Source organism: Neopsephotus bourkii, unplaced genomic scaffold (assembly GCF_033783945.1).
Source record: "Neopsephotus bourkii isolate Nb327-2 ecotype Australia unplaced genomic scaffold, CSIRO-AGI_Nbou_v1 NB_838, whole genome shotgun sequence".
Classification (NCBI taxonomy): Eukaryota; Metazoa; Chordata; class Aves; order Psittaciformes; family Psittacidae; genus Neopsephotus; species Neopsephotus bourkii.
The window spans coordinates 2,550,934-2,577,473 of NW_026901334.1; the positions used below are offsets into that span (position 1 = coordinate 2,550,934).

General features: G+C 41.9%; 1 protein-coding gene across 1 annotated transcript in view; it reads left to right on the plus strand.

Annotated features, from left to right (window-relative positions):
• Window positions 1-26,540, plus strand: part of AP3D1 (adaptor related protein complex 3 subunit delta 1) — a 38,788-nt gene that overhangs the window by 1,273 nt on the left and 10,975 nt on the right. The window contains exons 2-21 of the mRNA XM_061356040.1: window positions 10,890-10,985; window positions 11,635-11,715; window positions 12,448-12,528; window positions 14,295-14,402; window positions 14,738-14,867; window positions 15,326-15,465; window positions 15,739-15,812; window positions 16,928-16,977; window positions 18,600-18,649; window positions 19,071-19,119; window positions 19,907-20,052; window positions 20,421-20,569; window positions 20,668-20,898; window positions 21,536-21,767; window positions 22,258-22,403; window positions 22,541-22,682; window positions 23,596-23,667; window positions 24,538-24,613; window positions 25,241-25,440; window positions 26,251-26,324. Coding sequence (XP_061212024.1) covers window positions 10,890-10,985; window positions 11,635-11,715; window positions 12,448-12,528; window positions 14,295-14,402; window positions 14,738-14,867; window positions 15,326-15,465; window positions 15,739-15,812; window positions 16,928-16,977; window positions 18,600-18,649; window positions 19,071-19,119; window positions 19,907-20,052; window positions 20,421-20,569; window positions 20,668-20,898; window positions 21,536-21,767; window positions 22,258-22,403; window positions 22,541-22,682; window positions 23,596-23,667; window positions 24,538-24,613; window positions 25,241-25,440; window positions 26,251-26,324 — 2,327 coding nt within the window. The remainder of the gene's footprint in view (window positions 1-10,889; window positions 10,986-11,634; window positions 11,716-12,447; window positions 12,529-14,294; window positions 14,403-14,737; window positions 14,868-15,325; window positions 15,466-15,738; window positions 15,813-16,927; window positions 16,978-18,599; window positions 18,650-19,070; window positions 19,120-19,906; window positions 20,053-20,420; window positions 20,570-20,667; window positions 20,899-21,535; window positions 21,768-22,257; window positions 22,404-22,540; window positions 22,683-23,595; window positions 23,668-24,537; window positions 24,614-25,240; window positions 25,441-26,250; window positions 26,325-26,540) is intronic.

The window sequence follows — 26,540 nt, forward strand, 5'->3', positions numbered from 1 at the left end:
GCATTATCTTCAACTTACATTAAGTTTATGGGTGTTGATTTGGTGGCAGAGGAAGATAAATGTGGGAGACTACATGGGGAAGTGGAAATGGCATGTTCATGCGAACACTTAATGTGTTATACTCAAAGCCGGACCAGGTGACGGTGTTTCTACAGAGCCCTTCCCCATGGCATGCTTAGGCCCAGTTTGTCTGTCCTGCTGCTTTTAGTAAATACACTTTATCCTTTTGTGCATAGGACTGAAAATGTTTTGTCAGCTGTCAGCCCTCTGAGCATCCCCCTGATGAAGGTACAGGCTGGTCCAGGCCTTCATGGTGCTGCTTCTCTTGGAGGAGGGTTGAATGTACTGTTCTCATTCCTAATGTAATTTTGTTCCACGTAGCTCCTTTTCCAGGACTTCAGAAAGAGCACAAGTGCTGTTACCCAGTCAGGATGAGCCAGTTCCTGTGCAGCATAAGCCATGCCAAGTTTGTTCTCAGTTTCCGACAAGAAATAGTTACAATGTGCTGGCTTTGATCTCCTTTGGAGATAGGAAAAAATACTCCTCAGGCTATTTAGTAGAGCTCTGTGTATTTAAAGGAAGTCGTTATACTGGTAGGCAAGCTCCCTAGGAATCAGTGAGGGCAAAGCAAATGTGTTACCTCTTGCTGTAAGAGGCTGATGTAAATTACAACAGTTGGACTGTAGCATGACAGTATTTTAAACGATGGTAGCTCTTTAGTTTGAAATGGAAGCTGTGAGATTTTAAAGCACATAACTGTTGGGATAGATCCTTTCTATATCCTTGTGTGTACAGCAGAAATTAAAACCTGAACTTCAGGATGTGTTTGGCTCATCAGTAGATGTTGCAGTGATGAAATGTTTAAGAGTCTTTCGAAGAGTTTGCTAAATCACATAGAGTGGTTGCAGACAATGCAGGACGGTGCCTTTTTCTAGCTCAGCTAGCTGAAGAGGGCTCCAAACCTTCTGCTGTTAAGATCCTGGGTGTTGATTCAGTGCTTGCCAGTCAGGGGTCATGGACATTTACTGATTACTGGTGTTCTAGAGGAAGTAGCTGCAAAACTTCTTCCTTCTTTTCCTGCAGTGCGTCCGTTGTTCATTGTATTTATTACATGTTGTTCTAATACTATAGTTGTTCAACATTTGTGGGTCTCAGGATGAGTGTTTAAGCTTCAGACAGACATTCTGGCCTATTCAGAAGAGCAAATTTGTTTAAAGCAATCAGCAGCATGCTTTGGTGGTGAGGATGCTGGCTGTTGGTCTCAGCTCAAGAGAGGTACTGTATGAAAGAGGTGTCTCTGGAAAGGATGTTAAAATGACATGGAAAGAAATGAAGGCATGCTCATTGCTTTGACTTCTGATTTAGTCGTCCAGAATGTAATTTGTTGTATATATTGGTTCTTGTTTAGAATTCAATCATGTGGATGTTCTGCCATCACTTTTTCCCCTCCTCTTTCTGGGCAGTCTTTCCTGGTAGATAGAAGATAGTAAGATTTATTCTTTTCCCAATTCCTGCTCAGGTAGCATCACAAACCAGTGTAGCTGCTATTTCACCGACACATCAAGGATGTCTGTGCAGTGCAGGATGTGCCAGATGGTTGTCAACCATTGGGTTTCTCAATACAGCTTTTTGACAGACCTGTTGCGTTCTCCCTTGCTGGGTATATGTTCACCCTGAATTGTTGGGACTCTTACATGCACACCCCAAGGCTGGTTGTGAAGTAAATGGAGCTCTGAGTGTCCTCCTCAGCTCACTGAGAAATGAGGGGCTATAGGAGGCTGCCTGGCACTCTAGTTCCCATTCTTCTTCCAGAGTGTTTAATTACCTGTTGGAGACCACTTGGCTTTTAGTTTCTGCACTGTATCCAAAGCTGACCCATTTATTTTGAGTTTAAAAAGCTGAAACTGAAATTATGACCTTCTGTAGTGTGGGAGGTAAGGACAAGAGTTGGTTAACATGATCACTTTTCTGTGCAGATGTACTCTGTCCATTTTCCAGTCTTCTAGGGAAAATTGGAGCTGCCTCATCCTCCTGCGAAGTCAATACTAGTGTGGAAGGAATGAGGTAGCACACCAGCATTAGATCTTTTCCTGGTTTGACGTGTCATGTTTACTTTCCAACACTCTGTACAGATGCTTTAATCCCTGTGGTGCTTTCCAGTGTCAATTCAAAGTTTAAGGGAAAGCCAAACCTGCAAGGAAGACTTAAGCCTATTAGGTTCTCCCCTGACCTTCACTTTTAATATCTCGTTCTGTCTCATTTGGAACATGAATCCTTTTGCTAATGAAACTGGTAAGGCTTTTACTTCTTATGAGGTGGGTTTGTACTCTGTGGGATAACTTTTCCCCACTTTGGAGCTACTTTTTATGGATCTGTTACACAGGGAGCTCAGGAGGGGAATGGCTTGTACCATAGGCTGTTAGGTGTATAATGGACTTTTTTCCAAGATATTCCAAACTGAGAAATGATTTCTATTTAGAGATGTTCTCCTGAATGTGAAGTAAAGAAGGGATAATCCTTTGGTGTTGCTTGGCTCTTTCATTTGCAGTTAAGAAGTTTGTTGTTCCCAACAAGGATCTACTGTCAGATGCTGTGGTGAGAAAACTGATGTGATAAAATACAGAAACAGAGATGTTAAATGAGTGGTGCTTTGTCCTGTTCAGATCCTCTGTGTTTCAAGTGTCTTTGAGTTACTGGAGAACACTTAAGGAGCAAGAAGGGGTTAAATAGCATCCTGTGTGAAATGGCTGTGCTCTTCTCATAACTTGAGAAAACTGCCTCCCTCTTCTGTCAGAGAATGTGCTGGTGTGTGCCACAGGATTAGCCCTTCGTGATTTTGGTAATCAATACTCTCAGGAAAAAGGGCATTAAAAAGTCCACATCTTCTTGTTGTGAAGTGTTTGGTGGTAAGTATCTCATGCCTGCTTTGCGTTTAAGAAGTTGCTTTGTGCAGAGGCAAGACAGAATAACGAAAGGAGCAATTGGTGTTTCTTGTTTGGAAAAAATAAGGATTACTTTCAGTTACTAGTATCATGCTAAATAAGAGGCATGTTGCATGTCCATGCTGTGAAATATGTCTTTCACTGCCCAGAGACTGGTCTTACCAAATTGGCAGCGTGTCCTCACTTCTTAGCAACTGTTACCTAAGGAAAAGTGCACTCGTATTGCTGAAAACACTTTTCCCCTAAAGAAAGTGCTGCTGTGCTCCATGACACACATTCCAGCTACTTCTCTGAGCTGTTTTCAGATGAAATGATGACCTAAGGAGTTTTGAGGAATCTTTTAAGGTCACAAAAGTCTTTTGGGTACAGCCTGTCATGAAATGAGGCTAAAGACCATCTAATGCCATGGTCTATGGAGGGTTTGGCCTCGAGCCACTGTTGCAGTATTGGTATCTAATGGAAAAGGATATGGTATGGAGCATAATAAGGAAATTTTGAGGAATGCTAAAAAGCTTGTTGGTGCCCAAAAGTGAAAATCCAGCCCAACTGATAAGCAGCGTGCGGCTCATTGATGAGAGGCAGTTCTTTCAGCCACTGCTGCTTGATCAGTTACTGCTTGTCATATGTGTGTTAATATCTTTGAAGGGAGCTCATTATTCCACCCACTTTCAAGTGGCTCTAGAGTTGCTATTGTTAATTCTTTGAGCGTGTGAATCTCTGCAAAAGGCAAAGTCGGATATAGAAACAATACACAAAGGAGGGCTGGATAAGGACCTCACACCAATGGGTAGAAAAGCAGAATAGTACTGGCCTCCAAGGTAGCAGGGACAGTGTCCCTGCTTTACCTGCTGTGTCACAGCAAATGAAGGGCCTGGAGCCATGAGCATGAGCCAAGACGTGGGCATTTTCTTGTATGATTACAAGCAGATTGCAGCTGCAGCTTTGCATTAGTGTTGCCTTTCATTAGCTTCTTGCTTTCTCCTGTGTTAAACATTACTTAATTGGCTGTGTCACAAGTGGGGCTAATGCTTTGTTCCCAGTCTGGATTGGTTTGTAGCTGCATCTTCTGAGGGTTTGAAGGGCTCCAGACAGATTGCTTTCTCACATGGGTAAGGCAGGTCTGGGGGAGAGGAAGAGCTTTCTGGTACCTCCTCCTAAGAAATGGAGTGCCCATTCACTGCACCTTTTGTGAGGCTGGTGGAAGAACAGGCAGAAAAATCAAAGTAGAACAAAGATACTAATGACATTTCTGTACTGTGGTCATCTTCAGAGAGTTGTTTGATGCTTTTTGATGCTGGTCTTTGTCCCAGTGCAAAGCACGTAAAATAGGGGTTTGTGTGATTCCCTCTAATGTTGTCAGTGTCCACAAAAGTGACTGAAAAAACCTCTTCCTCTGTGATGTAGGTTAGTGAATATGTCTGGTGTACAAAGAGTACCTTTAGGTTCCTCACTTAAAAGTGTTCTTTGGTAGCATGTCCCATTTCTGGTGCAATGTGAAGAGCAGCGAGGGAAGCACTGAAGGACATACATCAGAAAGGCCGAGTCATGAGACAAGTTACAAAGCAGCATTTGTGTTCCTTAGGTTATTAAAAAGCCTGATCATTCATGCTGAAAAATGAAATGCTTCATTACCTAAAGGGGAGTCTGCTTAAATCCAGGTGGCAGGAAGTATAAGGATGTTTGACTGAAAGATGCAGAAAATAACATGGTTAGTGGTAGTGTTGGGAGCTCATAAAGGTGGTTGAGTGCTTTTAAATAAGAAGCATACGTTCAAGAAACCTGAAATACTTCTGAGTCCTGTTGAATCCTGACATGTAACTGGGCATGAAAACATGTTTGGTTCATAGCAGTTACCTCCCCAGTCATTGGCTGTGGGCTGATCAAACGGAGTCTGGAGGCCTCGTAGTTGAGTGCTAGGTTTTGTATTACCTGTTCCTTTTTTATGAGTTTCTTTTATGAGGTGGATGTTCAAACCTGTCAGCTTTCACTGAGATGTGTGTGGTGAAGGTGTGTAAAGGGAAGTAGGCATCAGTGTGGGTATGCTGAAGATTTCTTTCAGTGGGCTCAATTCCTCTTGGCAAATTCAGGATTCATAAACTCCTATCACCTCCAGTTATCACAGTGTGAGCAAGCTTCAGCTTTGAGAAATGCAAGTTTGTTTAGAGTGAGAAGTATGATCATACAGCAGGGAGAAGGTGAACAGATTTATCCTAATTACACCAAGATTTGGTACTGAATTTAAGAAGTCAGTGATGACCATGAAACATCTCTTCATTGTCCTTCCTACCTTTCCATAACTGAGAAGAGTTCATAGCTTTGTAAGTGAGTGGTGCATCATTGAAATGTTTTCAGTGTTATGTTTTGATATGGTATTCATAGGTTGTCAAGCATCTTCTTTGGGATGTTTCCCTCTGAACTATAGTTCCAGTCAGCTGAGTCTTGGAAACAACAGCTTCTTGAGTTCCTTAGAAGGACATGACGATTTCCTTACACATAACAGCGAAACCGCATGCTTGTAACAGAGTCTGCCTTGATCAAAGCCTGGGACTCTGCACAGAAATATGCCTGGAATTGAGAAATTGAAAAATCATGGAATCCCAGACTGGTTTGGATTGGAAGGGACCATAAAGCTCCTCCAGTTCCAACCCCTGCCACAGGCAGGGACCCCTTATACTGGAGCAGGTTGCTCCAAGCCCCTGTGTCCAACCTCGCCTTGAACACTGCCAGGGATGGGGCAGCCACAGCTGTTCTGGGCACCCTGTGCCAGCACCTCAGCACCCTCACAGGGAAGAGCTTCTGCCTAAGGTCTAAACTAAATGACCCTGTATCTACTGTAAAAGTACTTCCAGAGCTTTTTGCATAGTAATAGTAAAATGAATTCGAGTACATCTTGTGTTTGCAGGGTTTTGACCCTTCTTTCTGGTCTTAAAAGTTGTCTGCTCAGAGATCATTTAGATAGCATAGGCCCCGGAGGATTGTTTAATTGCCATGCAATTAAATTAACCAATACTGTGATCAGACTGAAGTATTTATATATACAGGGACTCATCAGACTGGAGATACTAAAGGCCATCTGTAGACCCTTGCTGATGATACTTGCTTACTGCTGGACCCTTTGGTGTTTCCTGTCTAATACCCACTTTTTTGCTGTGTAGCTATGCTGTGGCTTGCAGCATAGGTGCTTTGTGTGAATATTTCAACTGTTTGGGGTCCTGTGGAGTCTCCTACAGTGCCTTACGGTGCTGTGGTGATTTGTTTGGGGCTGTTTAGGATCTGATCTGAAGCTGGAAGGTGCACACTCCTTGCATCGCATCTCTCTGAATTGTTAAAATGAGGTTCAAAGGTTCTCATAGGCTTATAGGCTGCACCACACTGAGTTCCTGGTGGTATCTGTAACTTCAGGAAACAGTCAGAAAAGAAAGTGTAAATTGATTTTCCACATTCCTCCAGCAGTGTCATTTGGTGAGAGGATTCTCCTTATGTCACTTTGGTTCTAAGGGATGGGGCAATGGGTAATGAATCATGGTTCTGATAAATAATACAGGTGAACACTGTATTATTTATATATATATTTAGATATATATAGCTGTAAATGAAGTGGCAATGGCTCCCCTTCATGCCTCCAGGGTTTATCACTGATGAGAAGAATGCATTAGTCTGGGATCTTAAGCCTACCTACAAAATGAGTGAATAAATCCCTAGAAAGCTGAGTTTGGTACCCAGGCAAGCAGAGACATGTTAAAACATCTATAGCAATGCTGTTTCTCAACAGCTGAGTGAAAGATAAGCTTGGCTTTTTCATAATGCCTTTCAAGTTGTAACATGCTTTCTGGGTTCTTTATTGTGTCTGACTACCCTTTCATTTTGGCTGCTCTAAACCTGCTGAAATAAATGCTGTAGAGTTTCTCAGTCACTGCTTATACTCTGTTACATGCTTACCTGCTTCACTTGCTTTATGGTTTTAGTTAAGATGGTTGGGAGATCACTACAGTGTGGGAGTGTGTGCTGTGCAGTTAATTATCTTTCTATCCAGTCATGGGGTACCCTTAACAAAGGATCCTGTTACCTTAAATAGCCCTTTCTATGGTATTTAAATAATATTTTTAGATATGTATGACAGAAGTTACCAGCTACTATGCTTTCCTCTAACACTGCATCCAAGGGAGTGAATGGAAAGCAGCATGTTTTTGCTCTTAATTGTTACGAGCAAACAGTGCATTTATGTTCTTACTTGTTACTTCAGTTGACTTACAATGTGCTGTCATGGCATGATGCTGGTGTTCCAGGTACTGTAGTCAATTCTACATGTATAAATTCTATTGGACTAGGTCAGTGACATTTATTGATGTGAAGTACTGCTTTTGGGGTGGGGGTTGATAGAAGCCTGGCAAGAGAGACGGATTTCTTTCCATCCTCCTTCCTAAGTTAGGAGGTGGCAGCTGATCTGTGCCACGCTTGTAACAGGATCTTCTGCTGGAAGCACAAACCCCCACAAGGTGTCCGTGGTGTAACTGCCTATTGAGTTAACCGTTATGGTCATGTTGTAGAATCATAGAATAGTTAGGGTTGGAAAGGACCTTAAGATCATCAAGTTCCAACCCCCCTGCCATGGGCAGGGACACCTTGCACTAAACCATATCACCCAAGGCCTCATCCAACTTGGCCTTGAACACTGCCGGGGATGGAGCATTCACAACCTCCCTGGGCAACCCATTCCAGTGCCTCAGCACCCTCACAGTAAAGAATTTCCATAGGGAGCATTTCTTGAGATTCTTTGGAAAAAAAAAAAAAAAGAAAGGAAAAGAAAGGGAAGGGCAGTTGTTGGAACACTGTTCACTTGGAACAGTGGCATCTGACCCATGTGAGATCATCATGTGCTTGTGCTCAATGTGATTTCATGGAGCTTGGCTCAGTCCAACAAAAAAACATAAATCCTGCATTGCTTAAAACAAACGTCATATTTTGTGCTTATTTCAGTTATTTATTTTTATGTTCTACTTATTCCAAACTTTTTCTAGTTTAGAACGGGGTAGTTACACGTTTATATCAGATCATATCTTGCTGCTTGTGGTATTCACTGTTGATCATCCTTAATACACTATATTTATCCCTGAAAGTGCAAGAGAAATAGGGACTAATGTTCACTGACACTTTGCTGTCTTATCTGGGTGGAAAGTTCTTTGCAGTTGTAGTAAGTGACAGGTTTGAATCTCAAATCAACAGCAGCCCATTCCATACGTTGTGACCTACTTTTCCCTTCCTCTGTTTCAAAGGGATTGTGGCTTTGATTTGTGATACCTTCATTCTTATTTCAGCTACTCACACTCACTCGATTGCACATAGTTTCTAGGTGAGGTCTTGGAATTCTTGAGGAATTTGGACTTGTTTTAAGAATTAGCTTGTGTGTTTTGTTAATGGACATAACATGCTTACTGTATCTGCTTGGTGGAACCATTAAGGAATGACAGTTCTGACTTTGTGCTGTATTCCCAGTTGGCTTGGTAATCGCTGCTCGCATCTGCATGGGTTTAGCTGCATTGCTCCGAGTGTGTTCCTGTTATCTTCCTTCTTCTGCGGAGTATGTGAGAGAAAACAAGCACCCGAGTGCTTGCTGTAGCCTTTCATAAAGGAGCCTTTTCCACTGTGTTGGGAAAGGCTCCTTTCCCGCTTGGCAGCCTATCAGGAATGAAAGAGCTCCTCTCAGCAATTCCCATGTTATCATATTGCCCTTCAGCTTCTGACTGCAGTCTCACAGCTTTGCCTGCACTGCCATCCTTCTGAGGAGGGTGTTATCCCTCTAATGGCTGTGCTGCTTCTGCCTGCCCTGGCAGTGAAAGGCTGCCTCAAGGATGGCCTTGCTTGCTCAGAGCAGTCTGCCTGGGGGATGTCCAAAGGTCTGTGAATATTGTGACTTAAAAGTGCTCCTCAGCTGACGGGCCAAAACGAAGGAGCAATGGAGTAGGCTCCTGGCAGGACTTCAGATAACACTGTCACAGAATTAGTGAGGAATTGGTAGTTAAGAAATACACTGATGGTCTTTTCCAGCATAGTTGATTCTGTAACAAATACTGTGAGCATAACTGAACTGTGAAGTATTTTCCTTTTGCATTCCTTTCTTCTTGGGATCTCAAAAGCATATAAGGAAGAACTGAGCCAGTTATATACTGGGAAATACTTATTTTTAATTACCACACTAAGCAATAGCTATATTTGAAGGATTTATGCAACAACTATTAGTAAATCAATGCTGGGAAACTACAAGATACCCACATTTTGTTCTGTTTCAGTATGTAAATGGTTTTGGCTTGGTTTCTCTCCAAATACTGAGTGACTTGCTGAGTGACTGCCATGTCTTGTTCATCACGTGAAGTGGTTGTTCTGCTGTTCAGTGTCCAGTCTGGCTCTGGTGAGCAGCTTGCAGGCTGCAGCATGGGCTGAAAACGCTTCAGTGCAGCCCACGTCCAGGGCTTTGCAGAGGTCAGTGGTGCCACGGGGAAGAGCTTCACCAAAGAGTGACACATACCTATTTGTTTCCTTCGTATTTATGTAGATGGTGAATGTGGCAGTGAATCTGGTTGGGGTGGTTGGGTTTCAGATTTCAGTGTTAGATTAAATAGATCAGTTTTCTTCATATTGCTCATTCATGGCAATGCTACTCTAGAGAGATTAACAAAAAGTTAATACCTGCTGATCCTTTAAAGCTTTCTATATATAGAATAGTCTTTCATTCCTTGCAGCCTTTTAGGCTTTGAAGAACTGCTGGTTTGGAAGGACTTCTTTCTGCTCTTCAGAATGCCTGGGACAGGTTGCCCAAAGAAGTGTTAATGCTTCATGCTTGGCAGTGTTTAAGGCCAGGTTGGACGGGGCTTGGAGCAACTTGCTCTAGTGGAAGGTGTCCCTGCCTGTGCACGGGGTTGGAACTGGATGAGCTTTAAGATCCTTTCCAAACCAGACCAGTCTGGGATTCTGTGTCAGGCTCACTGGTAGGGAAAGGTTTGCCTGCAGGCTGCTGGGGCCATTGAGTGTGGCTGCTGACTCAGAGCCTGTGTTCAGCTCTGCTGGACTGGGTGTTACTGAACTTTTCTGTTTTCTGGGGGGTTTATGTTTTGGGTTTTTTTTCCCCTCCTGGTCACACAGTGTTTTACATTCAACTTCCAAGGGGTCACCAGGAAACTTAAGCTAATGTTTAAATAGTTTGGGGACACATACTGTGGGAAATTATAATAATGCTTTCTGGTTATAAAAGACATAAAGAACCTGTGTGTTAATGTTCGGCACTGCGAACCAGTGCTGACCTTGCTGACCAGTATGTGGCAACGAGATACAGTGGGGAAGGATTTGGTGACACTGTTCCAGTGTGCTCCTCTGTGGCCATAAAATATTCAAGGCGAGGTACAATGTATTTGTGGATCAGTTGCATGTTGTACACATCATTTGTTCAGCATCTATGAACCTGCCTGTTGTGGAGTGTCTGTAGTGCCATCCACATACAGTGTGCCCAAAAAAAAGTGTAACTTGTAGAGTGTATTTTCACCAGTCACCTTAAATTTGTGGGCTATTACTAGTGTTTGGCATAGTTTTTATTCTAGACTTGCAGTGATCTCTCTCTTCTCATTTGGGTGAGTGACCAGTGTGTGTTCCAGGGATGGTGGGACACAGGGTTTTGTTCAGACCCCATAGTATGTGATGGAGCAAATCTGTGGAAATCGACTTGTGGACTCAACAGTGTAATTCTGATGAAGAAAGGAAACCATTGAAGAAATATCTCAGTGTGCTTTTGTTTTTGTAATAGAATTGTGATGTTTCTTGGTAATGAGTTTCATCAGTCAATAGTGTGTGTGAGATTTGGCACTTGCACGTGATGAATTCTGCTGCTTCTCCCCACTAACATGCTGCAAGTCTCCAAAACTGGTAGATGAACACAGATTTTTGTTTGTTTTTCCTCAGGCAAAATACATCTCCCAGTGCATCGATGAGATCAAGCAGGAGCTCAAGCAGGATAACATTGCAGTGAAAGCAAATGCAGTCTGCAAACTTACCTACGTAAGTGTCTGTCTGGGGTATGCTGCAATCTCATCTTTGGTTTTGTATTGCTGACTGGGACCCAGTCTCTGGTCTGGATGCCTGCTCTTCCTGAGTGGTGCAGGTGAAGATGCTCCCACATGTGCCTGACAGCAAAGGCTGCACATTCCCATCCTGTTCATTGTCCTGGCACTAGGATTGGTGCAATTGTATTTTGTTGAGTTAGCTCAAGAAGCTGCTCTGATTTAAAACTAACCCAATTTTCACAAGTTGTTTTCAGCTGGATTGTTTCTTACCAAATAGTTGCCTGAGCTCTTGGAACTGGTTGTTCCTCTTTATGCCATCCTTTGTCCAGGAGAATTACTTTTGTGCTTCTGTTCTGGGTTTTAGTTAAAAGAAAACAACCCTGGAAAGAGCCCTTTTCCCCTGATGTTCATATCACTGTGTGTTACCTGGAATTAATGCAAACTGCTTAAATCTTGTTTCTGGTACATCAAGGCTTGTTTCCCTTTCTATGAGTGGCGTAGACTGTAACATTCTGCATGAGCTTGAGAAATCTTGTAGTGTTATTTTTGTACTCATGTTAATCTTCACTTTTGTGAGGTATCTTGACCTATTTTTTCAAGTCTCTTATTTCAGAAGGCTGTTATCTTTGTTTCTGTGCTCACAGTTACAGATGCTGGGCTACGACATCAGTTGGGCTGCTTTTAACATCATTGAAGTCATGAGTGCATCAAAGTTTACATTCAAAGTGAGTTCTCTGTGTAGCTACACCTGTACCAGCCAAGCTGTGTCTGAATGTGTTGGGATGTCATCTTTTGGTTTGTTTTTTTCAATGCAGAAGGAAAGCAACTCTCTTTGTTTCTAGTACATGGGTAATACTTCGCCTGCTTGGCTAGGCTTTTTCTACCAGGTGTTTGGCAATACCTATATATCTTTCATGAAGAAATGGGCTATTTTTATGTGAAGGGCCCCCTAAAATTCCTTATAGCAGGCGTATTCTATTTTGGAAGAGCTTTATAATGTTTCTTGAAGAGTTTTGTTCATGCTTTGTGTTGCAGACCTTTTTCACCAAACAGGGTGGAATGTTATTGTCTAAGGAATAGTTTCCAATTGGGCTTTAGTACCTGAAAGTCATGAGTGAACACAGACAAAATAAATGTGATGTTCTCCATTCCTTCTATTGACAATCCTAGCTTATTTCTACATCTCTGGGGTCATTGAATCTCTATCTTGTAACAATGTAGAGAAGGTAAAGCTAGTTTTCTTATCCTTAAGATAGATGTACTATCCCTGAATATGTTGCCTGTCTGAGCTTATTCTTTCCTGATATAAACCCCCTTTTCTAGAGAGCCTTGTCATGCAAACCTCCTGCTAATTGTTCATCTTTTTATTACTGGTTTTGAAGCTGCCAGTTGTTGTTCATCTAAACATTGTCCAAACTGACTTTACAGATGTTGCTTTTCCTCTTTGCCTTTTGCAGCGCATCGGTTACCTCGCGGCCTCTCAGTGCTTTCATGAAGGGACTGATGTCATCATGTTGACTACGAATCAGATCCGAAAGGTGAGCTTTTTACTTCAGTCCTTATTTTTGTCTTGCATTGTCTCCCTGGTTGTATTTTCAGATCTGTATGAAGTAATTTCTCTTCTAGGAATATAAAGGTGTTTGAGTAGAATTCTGTTCACTTGGGTTGCAGTCTGCTCTCATTCCATAAACTGAAGGATTAATGAGACACTTCAAAGCTGTCCATAGACTTCCTTGTGCTGTCTCACATTAGCTCTCTGTTTGTTCAACACAATAACAATGAGAACTTTTGGTGCTATTATGAGGCTCTTAGGCAGCTCTTAAAAGAATGTAGTGGATCAGAAAAATTCCTGAGGTAAAATGAACAGTCATCTTGCTCCACAGTTTTCCGTCTGTGAGGGTCTGTTTTCTTCTGGTAATAGGCTTTTGACACCTTTGGTGTAATTGTGTGTAGAAGTGAAGAGTGTATGTAAAGTTGTATTCTGTATTCATGTACCAAAGTGTGTTATATTCATTCTCATAGAGCTTTGTGACTTGGATTCTTCCTGAGTTATTGGGTTGCAGCGTTCTTTTTTCCTGGGCTTCAGATTACAGATCTATTTTCAAAGCTCTTAAGCTTAATTTTCTAAAGTATCACCACTTTAAGACTTGACTGATCCAGTACAAGGTGTGCCTGTATTTTTACCATCTAAGTAGTTAGAATATCTTACACTTGCTTAAAAAAGATCAGTAGGGTGTCATCCTGTATCTTTCCTAAATAACTGGTCCTTTTGCCTTTATCTTTTATGCCATTCTGCTCTGAAAAGTGCATATCTTTAATGATGTCCAACCATTTTCTTCATTATGGAGACTGTTATAGTGAATTTCAGTCACTTACTGGGCTACTCCTTCCTTTTGTGCCTTGTGTTTTTTACATAAAAGCATCTTTATGCTTTTTCAAGTTTCATTGGTCTACAACTTTGTATTTTAAGGGTTTATCAGTTCTCAAAATCTGTTAAAGCTGGAATGAACTGCAGTTTTGTTGCTCCTGACGAAGCAGATTTCATTATTCTTACAGTAGGATCTGATTTCCTACCACCTGCAAAAGATTTTATAATAGGGTGCAAATGGCAGAGAATCCTGAAGGCCTGACCCTGCTTAACTTTCCTAAAGCAGCCTCCATGTACACACGAACCTGGGCGGATAGTTGAACACAGTCATATATGAACATTAATATTGTTAAGAGTCTGAAGCTTAGAAATACCTGAAACACGGTGTAAGAGTATGCAGGATACAAATAAGCCCAAGGAGACTTGACCAGTGAAACCTACCTCCCACCCAGCTTGTGTTGTGCCTTTATGGATGGTGCTGCCAGCATCTTGGAAGGGAAGTAATCATCATTTCTCTAATAGATGAAGCTATTCACTCATTGTTAAGCGTTCAACAAGCTGATGGCAGTTGGGCTTTGACCTGGCAGGGTTAGTATTTAATACCAGGTTTTTAGGACTTTAAAGATGTTCATGATTATGTCAAGAGTTTTAAAACCTTATTTTGCATCCTGAAATACCACCAGAGGAAGGTGTCTCTTGCTCTAATGCTGCAGTATCCAGCTGTTATTTAATTAGGATTAATTATGCCCATTATTAAGCCCAGGCTGGCTGCATATTACAGGTGTTGGAGGCCATTCCTGTTAAGAGTTGACATAAATCCTCCTGTGAAGCAGAGCTCTGCTTCATGTGTTTTGGGTGAACAACATTGGACTGAGAAAGTTGTTGCTCAGCATCCTGTGTGATCTTAAATTTTTGAGCCTGTTTTTCCTTTTCTAGGATCTGAGTAGCCCTAACCAGTATGATACTGGAGTTGCACTGACTGGCTTGTCCTGTTTTGTTACTCCAGATCTTGCCAGGGACTTGGCAAACGACATCATGACATTGGTGAGTTGACAAGGTTGAAATCGCTTTTTCCTGTTATTAAAGATTGTGAAATAGTTCAAATCTGGTAAATAGCTGTTAAATTTAGAATTATTCCATGTAAAAATTGATGCTTTGTCTTGTAAAGGGGAGCCTTTACAAATCTTAGTTAGCTCAAGAGGATTACCTCAAATGTTGCTGTTATTTCTAGTGATAACTGACACTGTTTGCTCTCCCCTCAAAGCTGAGCTCAGAAAGTAGTTGAGTCTCTTTAAGAGAGTAGAGTGGACATAAGGACCTTGAGCAGAACTGGAAACACAGATTTGCTAAGAGCCTGACTGCAATTGTTTCCTGAACAGATGTCTCATACAAAGCCTTACATCAGGAAGAAGGCAGTGTTAATCATGTACAAAGTGTTTCTGAAATACCCAGAGTCCCTCCGTCCCGCATTTCCTCGCCTTAAAGAGAAACTTGAAGATCCAGATCCTGGTGAGTGTGTTTTAGGGAATTACTTCTGCTCCAAAGCATGTACGTATATCTGCTTTTGCAACTTAGGGAAAGGAGAATACATGGGAAATGCTGTAATCATCTTTTGGGTCCTGGTTGGCCTGCTTAAGGGTAGATGAGCACATAGAGTTTTGACAGATGTTGCCATATTATATACCCATTCTTTAAAAGGCCTTCAGAATTATTATTCAAACTTGAAGCTATTGAAGCTGTATTAGTGGATTAACTTTTTCTGGAACAAAGCTATTTAATAGTGTGCTACTTACTTACTTTGGCTGTTGAAAATACCTCAGGGTTTGGGGTTTTGTCAGGGAGAGGTAATGAGGCTGATCCATTCCTCTTGGATCTTTAGCTGCTCTCATTCTGGGTGCTCTGCACTAGAAGCTTCAATTACAATGAAGGTGTTGATGAAATTTCTGCTTTTCCCACCTCGTTCCCAGGTGTTCAGTCTGCTGCAGTAAATGTTATTTGTGAGCTGGCTCGACGCAATCCCAAGAACTACCTGTCCCTTGCTCCCCTCTTCTTCAAGCTGATGACGTCCTCTACTAATAATTGGGTTCTCATTAAAATCATAAAACTGGCAAGTATTCTGGAGGGGTGTTTGCAGGATTGGGGCTCTCACTCAAACACCTCGGGTGCAAAAATGGATTTCTTGCTTGGAGGTAGAGTTACCGTGAAATCTGAATACAAAGAAACCAGGAATATCTTCTAAAGTTTGTTAACATAACCCAAGAGAGAAAAGCATTTCAGTATAGCTTGGTTTAAATATAATGAGCTGCACTTGAAATTATGCTTTTTATACTGCTTAAAAACAGCTATTAAATCACTTTCTTGTCTGCACTTTTTTTAATAGTTTGGTGCTCTTACTCCATTAGAACCTAGGCTGGGGAAGAAACTGATAGAGCCTCTGACCAACCTCATCCATAGGTATGTATGAGAGATGTCACTGCTTGAGCAGCTCAAACCAAACAGTTTCTGTCCATCCTCCTAGTTTACCTTTAAGGCGATTCAGAGCAGACCATCCATCAGCCTTGCATCCAGATCTAAAGAGGGGTTTTTCAGCAGTGACAAGTAGATACAAATTCACCAGAAACAGCAGGAAGATGAACTGTATGTCTTCAATCCTGCCTCTGCTTTCTCTCCCCAGTTCCCACAGTAGTCATTCATTTTGTTGTTTGTGAGGACTTAACCCTGTTCAGTTTGGTCTCCATTCAATCATTTGGGATCTCGTATCACTTCAACACAAGGCAGACTACCCCTGACCACCATGAAGTGCACAGGGAACAAAACTGATGGTCTTTGTTTGAACGTGCTGGAGTCAGTTATCCAGTGTGCTGAGTGACCTTCATGGTATCGCTGCTGACGTCTGCCTCCAGAGCTGTTTGCTCATTGCCTCTGCAGCCCTCGCTTCTGCAGTCTGCTCCTTCACTTGTGAGGTTCCCTGTGTTTCCCTCTTGTGTAGATCAGGATTTCTGAGTAGCTCTGAAATCCTCAGAATTGCACTATGTGTGAGTTCAGCTGGCAAAAGTTGTCTTGAATTTAAGTTTTGGGGCAAATCATCTGTTGAAAATGGGTTGCTCGCTTACTGCAGGAGCAAGTGTGTATGTGCACACCAAAGGAGGCTGCTGCTTATGTGTGACTTGTTCCCTCTGGAGAGGGAGACTTGAGGTTCTCCATCTGCTGCCTTATCAGGAAGTTTTGACCTTGGACAGAGGATTTAATTTGATCCTTGGACAAGATTGCTTCAGTGCTCAGTAACTGGTGCTGATGTCTGGAGTAACCATTTCCTTCCCTGTTCCTTGTGTTATAGTGCTGGTACTTGCTGCTTCTCCCAAGACTGCTTTTTAAACATTCAGTTTAAAATGAATGCTCGTTCCTTCACCCAACAGTTATCATTTCATCTAGCTTGAAGGTACATAGACCAGAATACTGCCAACTTCTTGTGTAACTAAAGGTGTTAACTAGCTCCCAAGCTACTGCTGTCAACTCTTCAAAATGTGCCCATTTTATTCCTTATTTAAAATACCTGATTTCTGTTTCAGCACTTCAGCCATGTCTCTCTTATATGAATGTGTGAACACAGTAATAGCAGGTGAGAACTGAAATTTGTAACTTGGAAACAAACCATGATGAACTTTGTCATCCATTAATATCATCTGTAAACCTTTTTTTAACTTAATGTAGTTGATAATGAAATAAGTCACCTGGCAGATGCTGATGTGTGTTACTGCATAACTGTCACTGAAATCCTTTGTTATCAGTCAAGGCCAAGTTAATACAGCTACATTGTATTTACTAAAGGCTGAAAGGATGAACAATGGGTGATTATTTATATGCAAGCTCCTAAATGTTGCTAAAACTAGGAAGTAAACCAGCAGTATAATTAAAAGACTGATGCTTCATGGAAATTTGGACCACGTTTTCTTATGTGATGAAGGAGCAGATTTATATTTTTAATGCTCCAATTTCACAGCTTAAAAACCTGATGTAATTCCTTAAAGGAGGTAATTGGAATCATTGATTAACAGCTTCCGTTTCTGGGTAAGGGATGCAAATTCCATAATGGGGAGTGAGAGAGAAGCAAAGTTAGAAAGGGATAACACAGCATTGCTGCTCAGACTTGGCGCTTTTCATGTCTTAGTGTGGAACTGGAGGGTTATTGACATCCACAGTTGGGCCATTAGCCTGTCTCTGGTGTGTAGTTTGGATCATGATGCAGGAACTTGCTGTACTGGGTCAGTTCAAAGAGGAAAGGGTGATCTGTTACTCAACTCTGCAGTCATTTCATTCCTTGAGGGAAATGTGAGATGACATGATGGGGCGGGGGGAAATACCGTGGAGGTTCATTCTGTTGTGGATCAGTGTGTGCTTCCCTGAGACACAGCAGGGTGATTCTGTGGATTAAAGGGGAATTCACACCCCCAGTACACCTCAGATGCTGTAATGTAAAGCTCAGATTCAGAAGGTGAGATGGGAAGCTATGTGCCTGCATTAGAGCAGCACCTTGCCACCTACCAGCTCTCTTCATGACCCAAAACCAGAGCATCCAACCCACCTTCTTTGAAATGGAGCCCTCATTATGGAGAGCAAAATGCCACTGTACTTATTAGTCACCAGGGCCAGCCTGTGTGACTTGCTCAGCGTTGGTGTTGGCTTGGCTGTGCTGTATGACAGCAGCAGTTACCAGTGCAACAGCACCTCTGCTGCAGGGCTGCGTGCAGCCAGAGCTTTACAGACATCCAATGGAATCAACAAGGGGACCTGATTTGTGCCTTCAGTCTCTCGCTGGCTTGATTAAATCTAACTACATTAAACTCCAGGATCCATTGCTGCATCTCATTACATTATGGAAGTGCCTGGGTAAAAATTCAGCTATACAGTAGCTGATGACACATTTACAGTCTTGACTGGTAGGTGATAGCAGTAAAACAAACCTTAATGAGAGCAAAGCATAATGAAAAGCAGCTTTGACCTGCCTGTTGCAGCAGTTCATTCCTTCACACTTCTATTCTCTGCACTGCTGTTATGACTCTTAAAGAATATGAAGCTATAGTTTGTGTCCCAACTTTCTCCCCTCTAAAAATCCAAACAAACAGGGAAACAACAAAATCAATTGGCATCTTTCCTTGTGAGCTGAGCTGACTGTTGACCGTTAGTGCTGCATTCATTCACAACACAGGAATACTAACTGAAATGTGTGCTTATGTGTTTCAGTTTTGATCTCCCTCTCCTCTGGGATGCCTAATCACAGTGCTAGCATCCAGGTACAGCACTGGGGTTTGGTGGGGGCTGTTTGTTCTGCTCTACTGTGTAACACCAAGTGCCATGAGGAAACTGGATTATGTTCCTCTGCCAGAAGTTGAAGCAGTAGCTCCCTGAAGCACTCTTGCTCAGGTGGAGTCCTACAGACTGAAGCATTTCCTATACAAATTGTCTAATTTCCTTTGCTCTAAAATGAAGATTCTTCTCATTTAGAGTTTTCCTAACTCTTATTCAGCTGCTGCTGTCAACACAATCATGCAGGGGTTCCTTTTGTTTTGAAATCTGTTAATGCAACAAGACCCTCTTACCTAAAGGCCTTGGTCTTGGTCAGAATGCTTCCTGCAGTATTGAGTGCACATTAATGTCTTTTAATTAAGGCTTTTCAGGCTTGGAGTAAGTATGACATGTTTTTTTTTTTCCCAGCTTTGTGTTCAGAAGTTAAGGATATTGATAGAAGATTCTGACCAGAACTGTAAGTATGTTGCATGTCTTCATGGAAGCTTTTAGCAACCAACCACTGGGGAGAAACTGCGGCGGTCTTAGAGGCACGAGCTGTTCCTCCAGACAGCTTGTTCAGTGTCCTCCTGGCCAGTATGTCATGAATGATTGCTGGCATTTTGAATGTGGAGATGATTATTGATAGTGAACACTTCTTTAGATTGAGCTTTCTAAAAACCCAATTGTATTATTGCTGCTCTTTGTGGTCTTGTGAATCTAAATCAGTTCTCTTTCCCTGCTTGGGGTTTTCCCTTTGAATGAACTTGCTGCTTGGAAAGTAGTGAGGGGTGTTTGACAGTGTAAGCATACTAGTACAACACAAAAGTGAGCACTTACTTATTTTAGTGACTCCAAAGAGCACTGTGAAACCCTTTTTTGTACTAACCTTTTACCTGCCAGCTGAATTTTTCCCATTGAGAATAGGGCTCCTACTTAATACACCAGTCTTCAGTGCGTGTTCATTCTAGGATGTCTATTCTCAAGCCCTATAGTTTCTATATATTACATATTTTCAAATCACCGATAAAACTTGAGATGCAAGATGACCATGATTAGGATTATATGTATAATTATGTACCTCTATATGGGATTATGAAATTAAAGACTATATTCTTTGATGCACTGTTTCTCAAAAATGCTTTTTCTCACCATAGATTTTTATTCAAATGTATTTCAGTAGAAGCACGTGGTATCAAGATCTCATGCTCAACACAAAGCAGTGTTTCTATATTTGGAAAGAAGTTTTATTTTGTCTTTCACAGTGAAATACCTGGGACTGTTAGCTATGTCCAAAATCCTGAAAACGCATCCTAAGTCAGTTCAGTCTCACAAGGATCTCATTCTCCAGTGTTTGGATGACAAAGATGAGTCTATCCGACTCAGAGCTTTAGATCTCCTGTATGGCATGGTATGTTGCTGCTTGTATTTCCTTTACTCTCCAGCCCTGTGACCCTTTATGAGGCTGATGCTGAAAAAAACCCCATGCAACTCTCTCTTCCCTTCCCCTCAGTAGTCTTGTGATAACAGATCCCTGATTCTTGCCCCTGTGATAGGTAAAACATCTGGCACAGCATGGTCTTGCATGCTTGTACTGGCTCTTCTGGTTCCTTTTTTGGGTTGTGACCGAAGCTGGGTCCTAGAGGGGTGGTTCTGATTCCTTGTTAACACATGACACAGGCCCATCAAAGAGCAAGGAGGTGCTTTAATGGAATTAAAAGGACTTGACAGTATGCGAAATGGCTGTTGTGGTTCAACCCTTCAATAACTCTTCAACAGGTATCAAAGAAGAACTTGATGGAGATAGTGAAGAAATTGATGATCCATGTGGATAAAGCAGAAGGGACGACGTACCGGGATGAGCTGCTGACCAAAATCATAGATATTTGTAGTCAGTCCAATTATCAATATATCACAAATTTTGAATGGTCAGTGGCTTTATGTGTCATTTTTTGAGATCATTTGGAGCATGATAACTCTTGCTTGTCTGCTGATAAAATGGAATCCCTTTTATTACTTTTTGTAGGTACATCAGCATCTTGGTGGAGCTGACCCGACTGGAAGGCACACGGCATGGGCACCTTATAGCAGCTCAGATGTTAGATGTAGCCATCAGAGTTAAAGCTATTCGGAAATTTGCAGTTTCTCAAATGGCCATGCTTCTGGACAATGCTCATCTCATAGCCAGCAACACCCAGAGAAATGGGATCTGTGAGGTGCTTTATGCTGCTGCTTGGATATGTGGGGAGTTCTCTGAGTAAGTGCGAACACAAAACACTTTGAGTGGCTTCTTTCAGACAGAGATTCTGAGCACTGAAACGTGTTTTTGAGATAGTTCAGAATACGCACCCTAAAGCCAACAAAATGATTGCTTATTTCCTGCTCCTTTAGCCCACAGACCATTCAGCTGTTTTTTAGGCAAGATGAATACTTCACTGTGAATATCTGGTCTTTTTTCTTGTCTCTGTAGTTCTGCCCAGTTATTCAGGAAGGCACAGTTGTAGGTGTAAGCTGCAAGAGCTTAAGACTTTGAAGGATCTCCTTAACAATTAAGGTCTAATCCAACTTATATCATAAGGAAGATGTCCAGTCATTGTGTTTGACTGAAACAGTTTTTACTCCCCTCCCTGTTTTGCCCTTACTGAAAGGTTTTTGCGGATCCTAATCTTCCTGAGATTTAGAAGTCATTTTTTTGCTCAAAACTTCTCTGTGCCCACAGTAGCAGAATTTTCCTTGTTCTTGTATCAGCATTGTCTTTTAGTTTAAATAGATGGGTTTTGTCTCTTGGATGTGGGAACATACTCAGTTTTCAGAACCAAAAAAAATCTCCATGAAGACTGAAAGGTTGAAATTTCTCAGTTGCTGTCTTTCATCTGTCCCCTCTGTCCTTATAGGCACCTCGAGGAAGCAAACCAAACTCTAGAAGCAATGTTGAGGCCTAAAGTGACAACTCTCCCAGGCCACATCCAGGCAGTTTATGTGCAGAACATGGTGAAGCTTTATGCATCCATCCTGCAGCAGAAAGAGCAAGCTGGGGAGAAGGAAGCAGCTCAGGAAATCACGCAGCTGATGATTGACAGGTTGCCTCAGTTTGTACAGAGTGCAGACCTTGAAGTCCAGGAGAGGGTAAGAGACCAAAAGTGCTTTGGAATTGATCATACCATGTCTCTCATTCCTCTGAAGCAGATGTGTAGTGTTCTGTGGCCATACATGTTCTATATAAGCTGTTATTGATGGCGTGGCACACGAATTCTGTGCCTGTGTAACTGTGTGAAGCGAAGCTCTAGAGCTGCAGTAGGAATGGTGGTGACATTTCAGGTCAGAGCCCAGGTTCTGTTCCAGTTCTATACCACCTGAAAACTGCAAGCCTTTCACTCAAAGCAATTTAAATTTAAAATGATGCAAGCACCTAAGGGTGCAGGAAGGGCACAGCCAGATGAGGGGGTAACAGGGATTAGTTTGCATTTGCCCTAAACCTGCAGTTTATGCTGCTTCTCTTAATTCCCTTAATGGAGTAGAGCAGTTTCTCTTCTACTGACTTGTGTTGCAGTTTGATTTCTTTTTTCTTTGTTCAGTTTGGTATTAATTCTCAAATTACTTCTGCTTTTGTTTTTAGGCTTCTTGCATCTTGCAACTAATAAAATACATTCAGAAGCTACAAGCGAAAGAAGTACCAGTAGCTGAGGAAGTAATAGCGCTGTTTGCTGGTGAGCTGAACCCTGTGGCTCCTAAAGCACAGAAGAAAGTACCAGTTCCAGAGGGGTAGGGTTCCTTCTCTCTCCCAAAGCCTTATTTAAACCTTTAAACTCTCAAATAATAAAGCTAAATATATAATGAGAAGCACTGAAATACTCAGGGGTACTGAGTCAAATGGTTTGTTTATTGCAATTCTTCACCAGGTTGGACCTTGATGCCTGGATCAATGAACCTCCATCAGACAGCGAGTCTGAAGAGGAAAAGCCCAAAACCATTTTTCATGATGAAGAACAAAGACATTCCAGGCATAGACAGCCAGAAATAGATGAAGAGGAACTGGCCAGAGTGAGTGAATGTTAAAGTGCTTTTCCCTACATAATTCAGTAGCAATGTTGTAAGCAGCTGGAGCTGTTGTGGATTCTCTGTGTACACAGAACCATTCTGCTTTCTACAGCTCAGGGAATCTGATGTGAACAAAATACATGTATTTGAATACAGGTACTTTTTTAGGCATTGTGCAATATATCTGATACAGAGTTCTCTTGGCAGTCCAGCTTGCCTAGCTTGTTCAGGTGGAAACAAGATACTAAAAAAGCTTGGCTCTTGTGAGGAGTTCTGAGCTCTTGTAAAAAAATGTGACCTGTGAACTGTGGTGTCTAGTGCAGTTCATTTGAAGCACAGGGCCTTGAGGATGGACACTTGTGCTGGGCTTTGCTGCCATGTGATATTTGACACACCTCCATTGGTGTACTTCTGTTGTTCTGTGTGCTCTGTAGCAGCAGCAGAAACAGCAGCATCTTTGTGTGTGGACTTCAGCAGCTTCTGTGTACTCCTGTAATGGGACAGTTCAGTGGTGATACCAGCTTTCCTGCTTCTGGCCTTTTTCTTTTCATAAAGAAAACTCTTTATTGATAAAGAGCTTCACTTCTTCCTCTCTTTGCAAAAATGAAAATGGAAAGGTCTGAATTGCCATCAGAATCTGGTCTTTGGTAGTTACTATCTCTACCTTGCTACTATTATCTAGCCTACAATTAAAAAGCAGAGAAAAAGGGTGTTCTAAGGACTGTTGGTTACAGTAGTAGAACTACCTGTACTTGTATCCAAGTATGTCTTGTAACTCAAAACTGGTTTATCATACACAAGCCAGTATGTATGTATTGTTCCAAAAATTCACGGAGATTGCATTTTGCACTTTGATGCCTTTTATCTCTCCTTGCTTACTAACAGACATTCTAACTACAAATCCTCTTTTGTTTAGCGTCGAGAAGCCCGGAAACAAGAACAGGCAAACAACCCATTTTACATTAAAAGCTCTCCTTCCCCACAGAAGGTGAGTGAGTCTATCTTGCTGGCCTGGTAGAATTGTGTGAAGGCTCAGTAAATGTTGGAGCTACAGCTTCCCTCTGGGACGTTCTGATTATTGCCACTACAGTTCTGATCACTTTTAATAGCGTTCTGACTGCAGTGGCTACCGACTATTTCTGTAAGTTAGTTTGTGTTAAGAAAGTCACAAATGACCTAATGTCACAAGAGCATTCTGGGGATCTCTGGGAGACCTTCAGCTTAGGAATAAGGAAGTTTTAATTGTCCCAGCTCCCATTACACAGCAGTTTGGAACAGTCTGAATTAACTTGTCATGGAAAGCACGGAGTGCAGATATCAGCAAGGGCTCTCTAAAAGCTGTAGAGAATCACTTCTCTGTGCCTTTGTGTCACAAACTCCTCTGCAGGTAACTTGTCCCAACACTGGGTTCAGATTGCTGGGCAGTGCATGAACATGCAGTGTGTTTTATAGATCAAAAGGTCATTGTGGTCTCTTCTTAACCTCTTTTTCAAGGAAAGAACCTGCTTTATTCCCTGTATATGCTATGGACTGTCCCATTTTCCTCAATTCAAATGTCAAAATTTACCTTTTGAAAGTTATTAGTAATAAAACACAAAACAAAAACTCTTCAGAGTTGTCGCTTCAGGGCAGCAGCAGGTTAAAAAGCTGGAGCTAAAAGCAAAGTCTTCTGTGATAGCTATCAACTGGCTCTAAAACACACTCTGCTGCCACACAGGATTTAGGATGGAGCTATTCCATTCCTATCCTTTAAAATGTTCACTTTAAGGATTAAACTGCTTGCTGTTTTGAAATGCATCTGTTTATATAGGTTTGTATCTGCCAGTGTCCAGAATGTAATAGGTTTTCCTTTTCCCAGCGATACCAAGACACTCCAGGTGTGGAACATATTCCCGTGGTCCAGATTGACCTTTCTGTCCCCTTAAAAGTTCCAGGTAAGTGCAGCTGACCTTTAAAATTAATTACTGAAATTCAGTTAAGCAGAAGTGATAATTCTTTCTTAGGAATTCTTCCTTAAGTGCTTAAGGGCAAGGAGCAAGCAAACTTTCATTAAACTCTTAAATGCATTCTCTGAACTCACCTGTTGAAAATAGTACATTGCAGTCCAAGTGCAGTTCCTCTCAAGACAGTATTTATGTTTCAAGTGTTAAAAGATAGTTGTGTATCTAATGAGGAGCTTGGTATAGCACTGAAAGCTGTTGATAAAGTGCAGTACGTCACAAGTGATGAGTTCTAAGTGCAGCTGTTTAAGGTTTACATAGTAAGGTGTGGAAACTTGTCAGTATTAGTACAGAGATGGTACCAATTCTATTTTAAATATTGTTGTTTAGATGCAATTTAATCCAGTTTAATGTGAATGAGAGTCAGGGAGCAGGATAGAGCTCTATCCTGTTTCTGGAGAGATGGAAATACAGCCCGTGGTAGAGGGGCTGTGAGATGAGAGGGAAGCATGATCCTTCTAATTCTGAGCAGCTAGAAGTGAGGTTCACTCCTGACATACTGTTTCAGTGATCAGTGTCCATGTGGACTGTAGCCTGAAAGCAGTTTGGCTTCCTCTGCAGGAATGCCTATGTCTGACCAGTATGTGAAACTGGAAGAAGAGCGAAGACATAAACAGAAACTGGAGAAAGACAAGAAAAAGAAAAAGCAGAAAAAGGAGAAGAGGGGTAAACATCATCGCCATAACTCCCTGCACACAGAGAGTGAGGAGGACATTGCTCCAGCTCACCACGTCGATATCATCACAGAGGAGATGCCAGAGGTCAGTTGTGGTTGGTGGGCAGAGCTCTGGGGTTTATCTGTGTGCTCGTGAGAGACTTTTCCCCCCAGAACTGCCAGCCAGTCTGTATTGTTGCAGTTCAAGAGCTCTGATTTCTTGTAAGCTGTTTAGGAAGTGACTGATTGAGATGATCCTCAGCTGTCCTTTGCAGCAGGAGAAGTGATTGTGCACCAAAAGACAAAAATTGCCACTGAAGCTATTTAAAAACCAACCCAAAAACCCCAAACCCAACAAAACAAACAATATGCATCTCTGCTGTAAAAGTAACTCTGTCCAAATAGTGACTTCATTTGTTATGCTCTGCTGCTTCACTTTGACATTAACTTGCTGTCTAGTCAGCAGGTTTGCAGCTGATTGTAATTAATTGTGCATGCTAATGATGTCATCTGTATTTGTTCCTAAAATTTCCTTTAATCAAAATCCAACAGCAGCAATTCAAATCCTGCAGTTCATGAAGAATAGATTTTTCTGTTCTAAATTAATCTTGTAACCAGATGCTGCATTACAGTGCATTTGTTCCTATAACTTACTGTGTCTGACTGCAGGCTGGCCTGTTCCAGGGTTAATCTTAAACTGGTTTGGGTGATGCCCCATCCCTGGCAGTGTTCAAGGCCAGGTTAGATGGGGCTTGGAGCAACCTGCTCTAATGGAAGGTTTCCTTACCCCTGGACAGGCTGGATAAGCTTTAAGGTCCTTTCCAACCCAAACCATGATTCTGTAATGCAAAGCTTTAGTTCTGAAGTTGCCTGTGGTTTGCTGCTTCAGTGGATAGTCTCTTTATCTCTCCTGCAGAATGCTTTGCCCAGTGATGAAGATGACAAAGATCCCAATGATCCATATAAGGCACTTGATATAGATCTGGATAAGTAAGTGACAGTTTTGTATGTGAATTTACTTAACTGCTAACCAAAATGCATGAAGGCAGGTCTGGGGCTGAACAGGCAAGGGCACTATGTATCTGCAGTCCTCTAGGTGAGACTAGTGTTGCTGTGTCTTGGATGTAACCTCAGATGATCACCCAGGTGTGGGTTCCCACTGCAGCATAGCTGCTAATAGCTAATCTGCTGCAGTAGCAGGGGGCT